The sequence below is a fragment of the Cavenderia fasciculata genome (assembly GCF_000203815.1).
Source record: "Cavenderia fasciculata unplaced genomic scaffold Scf_EU5ZYIE01DZOHE-5, whole genome shotgun sequence".
In the NCBI taxonomy this organism is placed as follows: domain Eukaryota; phylum Evosea; class Eumycetozoa; order Acytosteliales; family Cavenderiaceae; genus Cavenderia; species Cavenderia fasciculata.
Window position 1 is genome coordinate 38310 of NW_004457644.1, and position 12678 is coordinate 50987.

At 31.0% G+C, this 12678-nt stretch overlaps 6 protein-coding genes across 6 annotated transcripts; 1 reads left to right on the forward strand and 5 right to left on the reverse strand.

Annotated features, from left to right (window-relative positions):
* Positions 1-23: 23 nt before the first annotated feature.
* On the reverse strand, positions 24-2161 carry DFA_09165 (uncharacterized protein; the record flags this gene model as incomplete). Its single annotated transcript, XM_004352541.1, has 2 exons — positions 24-40; positions 124-2161. The coding sequence occupies 2 exons, from the start codon at positions 2159-2161 to the stop codon at positions 24-26; spliced, it is 2055 nt and encodes a 684-aa protein (XP_004352593.1).
* A 161-nt stretch (positions 2162-2322) lies between these two features.
* On the reverse strand, positions 2323-5250 carry DFA_09166 (uncharacterized protein; the record flags this gene model as incomplete). Its single annotated transcript, XM_004352542.1, has 3 exons — positions 2323-2334; positions 2683-3275; positions 3372-5250. 3 exons carry the CDS (start codon positions 5248-5250, stop codon positions 2323-2325), a joined length of 2484 nt encoding a protein of 827 aa, XP_004352594.1.
* Positions 5251-5465: 215 nt separating this feature from the next.
* On the reverse strand, positions 5466-7725 carry DFA_09167 (uncharacterized protein; the record flags this gene model as incomplete). Its single annotated transcript, XM_004352543.1, has 4 exons — positions 5466-6921; positions 7057-7386; positions 7412-7652; positions 7674-7725. The coding sequence occupies 4 exons, from the start codon at positions 7723-7725 to the stop codon at positions 5466-5468; spliced, it is 2079 nt and encodes a 692-aa protein (XP_004352595.1).
* Positions 7726-7944: 219 nt separating this feature from the next.
* Positions 7945-9551, reverse strand: DFA_09168 (uncharacterized protein; the record flags this gene model as incomplete). Its single annotated transcript, XM_004352544.1, has 3 exons — positions 7945-8162; positions 8710-8799; positions 9518-9551. 3 exons carry the CDS (start codon positions 9549-9551, stop codon positions 7945-7947), a joined length of 342 nt encoding a protein of 113 aa, XP_004352596.1.
* Positions 9552-9842: 291 nt separating this feature from the next.
* On the reverse strand, positions 9843-10360 carry DFA_09169 (uncharacterized protein; the record flags this gene model as incomplete). Its single annotated transcript, XM_004352545.1, has 2 exons — positions 9843-10021; positions 10354-10360. The coding sequence occupies 2 exons, from the start codon at positions 10358-10360 to the stop codon at positions 9843-9845; spliced, it is 186 nt and encodes a 61-aa protein (XP_004352597.1).
* A 1600-nt stretch (positions 10361-11960) lies between these two features.
* DFA_09170 (uncharacterized protein) lies at positions 11961-12529 on the forward strand (the record flags this gene model as incomplete). Its single annotated transcript, XM_004352546.1, has 3 exons — positions 11961-11970; positions 12075-12228; positions 12511-12529. The coding sequence occupies 3 exons, from the start codon at positions 11961-11963 to the stop codon at positions 12527-12529; spliced, it is 183 nt and encodes a 60-aa protein (XP_004352598.1).
* Positions 12530-12678: the final 149 nt, after the last annotated feature.

Below are 12678 nucleotides of genomic sequence, written 5' to 3' on the forward strand. Positions count from 1 at the left end.
TAATTGTTTTGATTAATTGATTTTCATTGAGCCATTTCAACTTTGTAAATAATTTGTTAAATATAAATGATCGAGTTGATTTGGAGATGGTTGACAAATTTGTAAATCTCAAACTGTAGATACTTTGTTGTGGGTATCTTTTAAGAAAGAGCGGGGTGTATAGAGAAGATCTATCAAACCAACAATGAAGTGGACAATTTGATTGAATGCTTTCAAAATCTTGATTTGATTTTAAAAGTATAATGTCTCGTTTGGTAAGAGTCAACTCTCTCTTGTTTGTTAAATCGTAACATCTAACAATTGAATCATCACAATTACATCTATTCATACTATTCCATAATAATTTGATGATTTTAAATATAATATTAGTTGGTAGTGTTGGTAATAGATTATTATTATTATTATTATTATTATTATTATTATTATTATTAATGATTTGATTATTTTGTTGATCATTTATATAAAATATATATTTTCTATAGTCTTGTCCAAAACTCGAACTTTTTGATGAATTAAAGTATAGATTTGATTGTAAGAGTTGTTGATGTTGGATTTTTGTCAAGCTACTATCATAATGAATCATTATTCTTGAAAGATTGGATAGTGTGAGCTGATCACAAATGGTTCCAAATGTTGTTAGGTTAGAACTGCTGTATGCCATTCTTAGAGATGTAATATGTGGATTATTTTCTAAAAATCTCGATAATATATCCTCGTTGCCATATGCATAAGATGTTGTATTTGACAATGTAGTGACTGTGTATGGTAGAATAATGTCTGTAATGTCTTTGATAGTTCTTTCAAATTGAATGTGTACATGTCTTAGATTGGGTAGATTTCTTGATGATGTTTTGTTTTGAAATAATTCCTTGTATGTCTTGACATCCAGTTTGATAACTTGTACCGACTCTAGTACAATATCTTTTGCTTTTAAAATGGCTGATGGAGTTCCAAGGAGTAACTTCGTCATTGGACGATCCAATGACTCGACAAAATCTTCAATGGCATTGACAAAGAATTGAGAGTCAATAGAGATAGAGGTGAGATTCTTTAGTGTTCCTAATTCAGGCTTTTGGTGTCCCAAGAGTGCAATTGATTTGAGATTGACTAGTTGTGATAGCTTACTGGGCTTGACAGTTGTTAATTCATAGAGTGTAACGTGTTCAATTGTCTTTGTAAACCATGGTGGTGCATCAAGATACACTTGATTTGAATGTGGAACATAGATTCTATTTGCAACTTTAATTCCATTGTACTGGTTGTTGATATGACTCCAAACTGACTTTTCAAATACTGCTCGAGGTGCACCTTGATCTTTTAGTGGAAGAGTAAAAGTACGAGAGATCGTAGTCGAGAGATGATGGAATACCTTTTTGGAGATGGTCAACATCGACTGCTTCCACTGTATTTCGATGGGATGCAATTCTCTTTGTCCAAAGCTGAAATGAGCCCAAGGATGATACAATGAATCATCTCTATAATGCATTGCATGTTGTGGGCATCGTTGATTGTTGTCTTTAACTTGTTCTGTATAATGACCGATTTTAGAGTTGAATTGTATACCTAGAACTTTTACTGAATAGGTATCATTTGATAGATGTATCTTCTGATTAAACTCTCTCTGTAGTTCTAATAACTCTTTAGGATAGATACAAGTACAATACTTTGCATCATTCCAAGCCTGTGTGAGAATACTCGCAATGATTGACCAAGGTAACGAGTATCCACCACTCAACGATGATGGTGTAACCTCTGTCTTTTGATATACCATTATATATTGTATTAACATCTTCTTTGTATCACTCTCTCTATACTCTATCTTTAAATCATTACATATAGCAGCCACTTTTTGTTTACTACGACTTGATAACTCTTCTTCTGTATATATTCTTTTGTTATCTTGTTGTTGTTGTTGTTGTTCAGTATCTTGATTATTATTATCATTATTATTACTACTATTATCATTATCATTATTATTACTATTATTACGATTATAATGATTAAGTATTTGATCGATGATATATGATTTAGTTTCCTTTTCAGTGATTGTATCAATCTCTAACACTTTACATATTTCTATTAAATCAGCTTTATACAACTGATTCAAACTACTCTTTGTTTGATATTCATCTATATCTTCTATCTTAAACTTTCTTTTCATTATTATCCTTTTATCTCTCTCTCTCTCTATTTTGTATCTGTATAATTGATATTTTAAAAAGTAGAATTCTCTCTGACATAGGTGGTGACAAAAAAAAAAAAACAATAGAAAGGATAATTTACATTTATTTATTTATTATTATTTATTGTTTTTGATGTGATTCAATTCTCTTTCTTTAAATGAATAAATAGGTTATCTTTCTTTACAACCATTGCTTTAGAAAACATAGATTGGCATGGATGGGAATAAATATCGTCATGTTGCAATTGAAAATTAGAAAAATCAATCAAATAGTAAATGTTTTGGATATGATGCAACTTGTTGATATGGTCCAAAAAATATTTAATCCAAGTTGTATTATTGGTAATCACTAATGTGCGAATAGACTGCTTTGATAAGAGAAAATCAATTGATTTTTGTGGATCCGCCAGAGTTGTCAGTTTGGTGAATCGGTGGTTCGAAACAAACGGCGTTGTGAGAAAGGTGGAAGGATTGTTTTGATTTTTCTTCTTAATTGATACATCCATTACAATGATATGTTTGATATTTTGGAATGGTTCCAAGTGAATGGGATTAGAGTTGACTTCTACTTGAATACTTTCCAGTGATTGTTTGAGTGTTGCACTTGCATGTTTAGCTAAAAATGGTAGTATTGGTCTCAAGTTGAGTGGAAGTGTCAGTTTGACAAGTGGTATTTCCAACATTTCAATGAATTGTTGTAAACTTTCTATAGATTGTACCTGGAGATTAGAAAGATTAAGCTTTCTAAGATTGTTGAAAGGATGATGTTTGGTTATGGTTGGTATGCTTGGCAATTGAATGGTGTTGGCTTGTTGTAGAAGATCCAGCTGTTCATCTGAACTTACAAAGGTTGATATTCTTTTAATGGTTTTGACAAATGGTTTGAATTTGAATGCAAATAATGGTTGTGTACCAAACTTTGTAAATAACTTTTCAAATACAAATGATCGAGTTGACTTGGAGATGGTCGACAACTTTGATAGTCTCAACTGATAGATACTTTTTTGTGTGTTATAAAGAGAGAGTGGGAGGTACAAAGAAGATCTATCAAACCAACCATGATGAGGACAATTTGATTGAATCGATTCAAAATCTATATTTGATTTTAAAAGTAAAATGTCTCGATTGGTACGATTTGTTTTGTACTGCCCCCTAGAAATTAAACCATCACAATTACATCTATTCATACTATTCCATAATAATTTGATGATTTGATTAATAATAATGTTTGGTAATAAAGGAGTAGTTGAACAATCATTATTAAATATTGTTGGATTATTATTATTATTATTGAGAGTCGTGGTATTATTATTAATGATTTGATTATGTTGTTGATCATTTCTGTAGAATATATATTTTTTAAACTCTTGTCCAAGACTCATATCCTTTGATGCATTTAAGTATATGTTTGATTGTATGAGTTGTTGATGTTGGATATCTGTCAAACTTTTTTGAGAATAAACCATGATTCTTGATAGTTTGGATTGTTGTTTGAGTTGATTACCAATGGTTTCAAGTATTTCAAAATTAAATACTATTTTAGATGTTAATCTTAGAGAAGTAATATGTGGATTAATCTCTAAAAATCTCCAATATATATCCTCATTGCCATATGGATAGTTTGAATTGGACAGTGTAGTGACTGTATCTGGTAGAATAAAGTTGGTAATATCTTTTTCATCTATAAATTCAATGTGTACATGTCTTAGATTGGGTAGGTTTCTTGGTGATGATTGTTTGTCTTGGTCTTGACCAGCACCGGTGTTTTTAAATAATGCCATGTGTGTGTCGACATCCAATCTGATAACTTGTAATGATTCTATCACAATATCTTTTGCTTTTAAAATGACCGATGGATAAGCTAAAAGTAACTTGGTCATTGGACGATCCAATGTCATGACCAAATCTTGTTCAATGGCTTGTTCATAGAACTGAGAGTCAATGGTGATAGAGGTGAGATTCTTTAGTGTTCCTAATTCAGGATCTTGGTGTCCCAAGAGTGCAATTGATTTTAGATTGACTAGTTGTGAAATATTACTGTGATTGAAAGTGGTTAAATCATAGAGTGTAACATGTTCAATTGACTTTGCAAACCATGGTGGTGCATCAAGATACACTTGATTTGAATGTGGAAGATAGATTCTATTTGCAACTTTGATTCCATTGTACTGGTTGTTGATATGACTCCAAACTGATTTTTCAAACTTTTCTCTTGGCATCTTGTTTTCATCGTTTAATGGGAAAGTAAAAGTACGAGAGATTGTAGTGGATAGATGATGGAATACTTTCTTGGAGATGGTCAACATCGTCTGCTTCCATTGTATTTCAATGGGTTTGAATTCACTTAACTCAATGTCAAAATGAGCCCATGGATGATACAATGAATCATCTCTATAGTACATTGCATGTTGTGGGCAGTGTTGGTTGTTGGATTTGACTTGTTCTGTATATTGACCGATTTTAGAGTTGAATTGTTGACCGAGAATCTTGAATGAATAGGTATCTCTTGATGCCTCTATTTTACAATCTAAATCTGTTTGTAGATCTTGTAAACCATTAGGATAGATACAAGTACAATACTTTGCATCATTCCAAGCACGAGTGAGAATACTCGCAATGATTGACCAAGGTAACGAGTATCCACCACTCAATGATGTTGGTGTAACCTCTGTCTTTTGATATACCATTATATATTGTATTAACGTCTTATTTGTATCACTCTCTCTGTACTCGATCTTTAAATCTTTACATATATTAATGAGTCTTTTTTTAATACAGCTTGATAACTCTTTATCTGTATATATTCTCTTGTTATCTTGTTGTTGCTGTTTATCTGCATCCTGATTATTATTATTATTACTATTACTGTTATTATTATTCCTATTATTATTATTATTATTATAATGATTAAGTATTTGATCGATGATGTATGTTTTTGTATCATCATCATTGATTGTATCTATCTTTAACACTTGACATATTTGTAGTAAATCAGTTTTATACAACTGATTCAAACTACTCTTTGTTTGATATTCATCTATATCTTCTATCTTAAACTTGCTTTTCATCTCTTTCTTTTATCTCTCTCTCTCTCTCTCTATCTTTGTATCTATCTGTAACCCAAGACGTTTGTGATACTAAAAGTGGTTATGAAAATAACTAAGTAAGAAGTCAAGATAATTTATTTATTTATTTTAAATTTAATTTAATTTTATTTGTTTATACCTTGTCATAGGCTACCTACCTACCTATCTGTACTTTAAGAATCCTTGTGTAGGACGAGTTATTTTGTAGTGTTCAAATACAAAAGATCTTGTTGCCTTTGATATGGTTGACAATTTTGCTGAAAGAGATGATTACGATTGTGTCGACGGATATCAGAATAAGACAATGGGAGGTACATAATAGATCTATCCGACCAACAATGATATTTACAATTTGATTGAATGGTTGATTCAAAATCTCCATTTGTCTTTGCAAGTAGAATATCGCTACTTGATAAAGACTTTGAATAAGCAACCAAATGATCATCACAATTACATTGATTCATACTAGTCCATAGCAATTTGATGATTTGATTGATTATATGATTTGGTAATGTTGGTAATATTATATTATTATTATTATTATTATTGGTGATATTATTATTATTATTTGTTGTTGTTGTAATTATTTCAATATTATTAATGATTTGATTATTTTGTTGACCATTTCTATAGAATATAAATTTTCTAGTCTTTTGTCTTGGACCTATATCCTTTGATGAATTAAAATATAGGTTTGATTGTATTAGTTGTTTATGTTGAATAGTTGTTAAAGCATAATCAGAATGCACCATGATTCTTGAGAGTTTAGATTGTTTGAGAAGTGGAGGGATTTTTCCAATCGTTTCAAACATTTTAAGATAAGTAGTCATTTTACCAATAGCTCTAAACCCATCATGAAACTTGAGTCGCAGACTTGTGATGTGTGGATTCTTTTCTAAAAACTCTCCATAAATAGTCTCCTCTCCTTTGGGAATATAATCATGGTCTGAAAAAAATCCAAATGATCCAACGTCTACACACTTTACCACTGACACTGTAGTGATTGTATCTGGTAGAATAAAGTCTGTGATGTGTTTGTTGGCTCTTTCATCTCTGTATTGTATTGTATTGGGGTTAAAGTGTACATGTCTTAGATTTGGTAGGTTTCTTGGTGACTGTTGTTGTTGTTGTTGTTGTTGTTGACTAGTGTTGTTGTTGTTGTTTTGAAATAATCCCTTGTATGTATTGACATCCAAACTGATAACTTGTACCGACTCTAGTACAATATCTCTTGCTTTTAATATGGCTGACGGATAAAACATGAGTAACTTGGTGATTGGACGATCCAATGACTCGACCAATTCTTCAATGTAATCAAGGTCGTATTGGTGTTCAACTGAAATCGAGGTGAGATGATTAAATGTTTCGACTTCAAGATAATCATAACCCAAGAGCACAATTGATTTGAGGTTGACTAGTTTTAAAAGGTTGTCGAAAAATGAATTACTCTTGCATTTGTCGAGGGCATTTTCTTCAAATGTTAAGTGTTCAATCGACTTTATAAACCATGGTGGTGCATCAAGATACACTTGATTTGAATGTGGAATATAGATTCTATTTGCAACTTTAATTCCATTGTATTGGTTGTTGATATGATTCCAAACTGATTGTTCAAATGCTGCTCTTGGCATCTTTTGATCATTTGTTGGTATTCTAAAAGTACGAGGTATTGTAGTGGAGAGATGATGGAATACCTTTTTGGAGATGGTCAGCATCGTCTGCTTCCATTGTACTTCAATGGGTTGGAATTCTCTTTGTCAAAAGCTGAAATGAGCCCAAGGATGATACAATGAATCATCTCTATAAAACATTGCATGTTGTGGGCATCGTTGATTGTTGGATTTGACTTGATCTGTATATTGACCGATTTTAGAGTTGAATTGTTTACCGATAATTTGAAAGATCACGGGTGCGTTTGTTAAATGTAGTCTACTACTAACCTCCTCTTGTAGATCTTGTACCTCTTTAGGATAGATACAAGTACAATACTTTGCATCATTCCAAGCCTGTGTGAGAATACTAGCAATGATTGACCAGGGTAACGAGTATCCACCACTCAATGATGATGGTGTAACCTCTGTCTTTTGATACACCATTATATATTGAATCAATAAATATCTTCTTTGTATCACTCTCTCTATACTCTATCTTTAAATCTTTACATATTGTAATGACTCTTTGTTTATTCAAACTTGATAACTCTTCTTCTGTATATATTCTCTTGTTATCTTGTTGTTGTTGTTCAGTATCTTGATTATTATTATTATTACTATTATTATTACTTTTACTATAATGATTAAGTATTTGATCGATGATATATGATTTTATATCCTTTGCAGTGATTGTATCTATCTCTAACGCTCTACATATTTCTATTAAATCAGCTTTATACAACTAATTCAAACTACTCTTTGTTTGATATTCATCTATATCTTCTATCTTAAACTTTCTTTTCATTATTATTACTATTATTATTATCCTTTATTTATTACTTTATCTAATTATTATTATGAAGATACAACCAACCAAACCTCTCTCATACTTTTTCTTTTTTTATTATTTTTATTTAAATTTAATATCCATGCTTTGGTATTTATTTTAGGGTTGTGAATGACTATTGTACAATTGATTAATATTATTATAATGGATAGAATGAATGAATTGAAATAGATCCGATTACCATTTTCCCCAGAAATAGGGTCCAGCAGAGGAGTTACTTTGAGGTAGGATCGCTGGAGCCGTGGTGGTAGTTGTCACTGCCATTGTATAATTTATGTTTTGATTTGATTCATATGGACCAACTGCAGTTGATATCAACGACGAAGATGATGACAATTGTTGGTTCTTGATCATATGATGAATGGACTGTCCACCATTAAGTTTTGAAAGAATATCTAGATTCAATAAAATGACAACAATATAGATAGATAGATAGATAGATAGATAGATAGATAGATAGATAGATAGATAGATAGATAGATAGATATTGTTAGAATGAAATGTGTACACAATTAAATATTATTTGTAATATATATATTGCCATACCAAATATCATTTTTAAAAGATTTAAATTACTAGTAGTTTGTTGAGTACAATTGATTTGTTGGAGTTTTTAAAATGTATTGTAACGATCAATCAATCCCGAGTTATTTATACCTAGGCATGGCGGGATGATCGATCTGACTGATTCACTAATTCCCTTAAAAACAACAAGTTGTGTGTGTTTGTTTTTAAAACTGTTTGTGTGTGTGATTGCAATCAATCAATCAATCAAGGAAGGAGGTCACGCACATATACATATATATAATTGTTTGTATCATCATCTACAAACCAATTAATATCTGTTTAAACATTTGAATTAATGAGGAGGAGGAGGAGGAGGAGGATGAGGATGAGGAGGGTTGACAGATTGATTGATTGATGTTCAACATACATACATACAGCAGAGAAAGAAAATTGAGGAGCCCCCTCTTCTCTTTGTGTTCAGTATATTCCATCCATCTCTTGCTTTACTCTTTTTTGATGATGATTCTATATAGTAAATGTTGATCATGTGATGATTAGGATGCATGATGTGATAACATGTTGAAGAAAGGTTTAAATTGATATATATTGTACGTACTTTTGCATTTGTTGTTGTCTACCTACTACCATGTAGATACAACAACAACAACAAGTACATCCAGAAAAAGGAATACCTCAAGCAACGTCAAAAGAAAAAAGATTAAACAAATGATCTCTCTTGGTCTATTACTTGAGGTATTCCTTTTGATCGCGATGGCACACTATAGTAGTAGGAGGAGTAGGAGGAGTAGGAGGAGTAGGAGTTGGTTTGGAATTTAATTGAGCCATTTTATTATTCTTTTTTTTTGATATGTATGGTTGTTGTTGCTGTTGGGATACGTATGATCATTAATCCAATTTCCTTATTTGGATCTGCTCATATCTCTCTTTTTATAACTATACTTTGATAATAATGACATTTAAGCCTAGTTGTAACATGGAAGGCTGCAACCAGACTGTTGATGGTCAGGTCGTACAAGAAAAAAAAAACAAAAAAAAACAAAAAAAAAAACGATTGATCTAATGGAGGAAAACAAAGCACTAAGAGAAGACAACTACACTCCAACAATTCTAAAAACAACAACTCTTCTTCCTCCCCAATCAATCGTTTTCTTCATCTTATCAGACACTACTCGAGTACAGGTTGACACTTCCTTGTAGCTCTGCTCGCGAGTTCCTTCATAACTCTTGTATTGATTTCTCGTATCAACACAATCCATAGTTTTTTTTTTTTTTTGGATTTATTTAGAATATTGAGTAACGAGTTCACGTGGAGCTAGCTAATTCTATAACATCAATACTTCTTCATATGAAATTATTTTAATAAATCATGTCTAAACAAAAATTAATAGGAACGATTTTAAAGTAATGGTGCCGATTTATTGGATAAAATGAAATGATAAATAGTAGTAGTAGTATTCGATTAGTATTAATGATTGAATTATTGAATGAGTAGGTAGGTAGGAGAGGGATTGATCGAAACGGACAGTTCGTGGCGTAGGTTAGGTGGTTTACCATTTTCCCCAATATGGTTTGGCAAAGGCAACATTATTCTCTGCCTGGATACCGATGCTACCAGCACCACCACCGCAGGTATTCATAGAACTATGATGACCACCACTACTACGACTGGATGATAATGATTCTTTCATCATAAATGAAAAGTTGGATCCGAGTTTGGAAAGGGATGCTAAAAAAAAATATAATAACAAAGGTTAGAATTATATTTATTAATAGTATTAAGGATTAATAATAATATTTATATTTTATGCATACCAAACAACATTTTTAAAGATTTAGATATTTTAGCTATTTTAGAATTGTTAAATTAAGAAATTATTATTGATTTGATTTGATTTGATGAATTTAAAAACATAATTCTTTTTTAATTGATTATTTTATACTTACTCTTTTCTAATTAGCATTTCAATTGATTAGCATTTCAAATTGATGATGTCGGTTATTTAAACAATATAATTAGATTGTTGGAAATCATCTATAGATTATCATTAGAATGTATACTTTGCATTTAATAGATTGTTTAGCATTTGTTTGTAAATCAAAATCAAAAGGTATTTGATTCTATCATTATAATGATAAATGAGATGCACTGCTAATCAATAATAAAGGTGGATGTGGAAGATGAGTGTGTTGTGTCAGCTGACATCACCCATATATCTATATCATTTTTCAATAATATCTAATGTTAAGTAGTTGAGTGGGGGGTGGGTGGTAAATGGTAGTGTAGGGGTAGGTACCATGTGTGGGTGTGTCAAAACATCGTTTTAGCATTACGATTCTTCTTAATTCTACCCATAAATCGTATTCATCAAAATATATATCACGAGGTGTCTCAAACCAACCCGATCATTTTGATTCAACTGATCGTATTTAAATATATATAAAAAGTGCACAGAAATTGGAATGACCTCGAGGTCCATCCCAAAGTCCTTTAAACCATTGGTCTTTCATTGTCTCATTGTTTAATCCTAAATAATAATTAATCTATATTTATATAATAGTAATAGTAATAGTAATAAAACAATGAGTTAATTAATTATTATCAATGATTCTTTGTTGTAGTTGTAAAATAATATTAAATATTATATAAATATAGATCGGTAAATACTTACCTGAATTTCATAGGAGTGAGAACTATGGTTGATTGATTGCTTTCTTTGTTTAAATAATTATTGATTGCATGATTGATGAATTGAATTTTAAATTTGTTGCAAAGTTGTTCCAATTTATACTAATCGATTAGTATAGGAATGCTAAATTATATCTGAATATACACATTGCCCATTTAGTATAATCCGATGAATGCCGATCAATAAGTGTAACTAAAAACAATCGATTCATTGTAAATAGAATAATACCAAATTACATTAAATTTTGATGGTTGAGTATTACCAGTACTGGGAATTCAACTAGACTTGATTCTCCAATATCTATTGATGAAATGAGTGTCTATCGTCATCACACGCTCTCCTCTCTTGACCCAACCACAATATTATTATTTGTAGGTATACCAGTCCAAAGTAAAAGACCTACTTTAATTTTTAAAAAAACGGGAAAAGAGTCAATGATTAGAGAATCTAGTCCGTCTGTTTGATAGATGATGATGGCATACATCATACCCTTTGACGGCACACAGTTATATTAATTGATTGAAACCAAAAAGGTAGACGGGAATTAAAATGGTTGATGTCAACATGTTAGAGATTGTTTTGATGGAATGTTATGTGTATTGTTTCCATCAAACAACATAACCACACACACTTTTAAATCTATAAAACAATCATCCGATTGATTGTTTGGCAAAAGCATCTAATCGTATCTATCCATGTTGTTGTCATGTGTAGAGTGAAACAATAGCAAGCTTCAAGATAATCCATTCATGTTGACAACAACACCAGGATTACACTCATTCGATTGATTGGTTGATATTGATTGGTATGATCATCAGGTGTCCTAAACCTAGCTTGTCACCGTGATTAGTAATACTATTTAAATGAACTATATTATTTCTAAATATATTCATCCACTACTTCATTACTAAATTAATATATTTACTCGATTCCAACTCCTATCCTATTTATTATAACCTATAAATTAAAATTAAAAACATGTTATTTGGTATGTTATACTATTGATGATAATATATATATCACATACCTCTATATTTATTGATCAGATCCTAACCAATCTACTTCTTTTTTAAATTTAAAATAAATTATTAGTTGCTCTATCTAAATCCATAATGATGCAGAATCTATCATTGTCAACATCTACTACTACTACCACCTCATCCACACACTATAATGTATTGACACCATCAACCAATCAATCTTTTAATCAAGTGTCGATCTTTTCCAAACCACTTTGGAGTCGTTGGTAATAACCAAAGACACCCCCTCCCTATAAACTAATCTTAATACAACTACTATCGAATCAAATGAATGATACATGTCAACATCAATCATTGTGTATGTGTATGTTATGCTACCGCTGCATGCAGAGCCAACCAACCCTTGTAAATATTTTAATCTCGAACCGACTCGCGCTCTCTCTATCAGCTGCTACGTCCACTCCACTCTATAATAATATATCTATAATAATACTATATTATTACTATTGATTGTAAATAAACAACATCCTTGTATATACTCTATATAGTCTTCATTATTCTTATTAATCTTATACTAGTTTGATTATATCTCTATCTCACAATAATCTGTGAAGCCAATAAGAATTTCGGGTTTGTACTAACTTCAACCTTTACGATTATTTTTATTTTATTTATTTTAATCCCTTCACAGCTAGCCTGGGTGTGAGATTCTATTA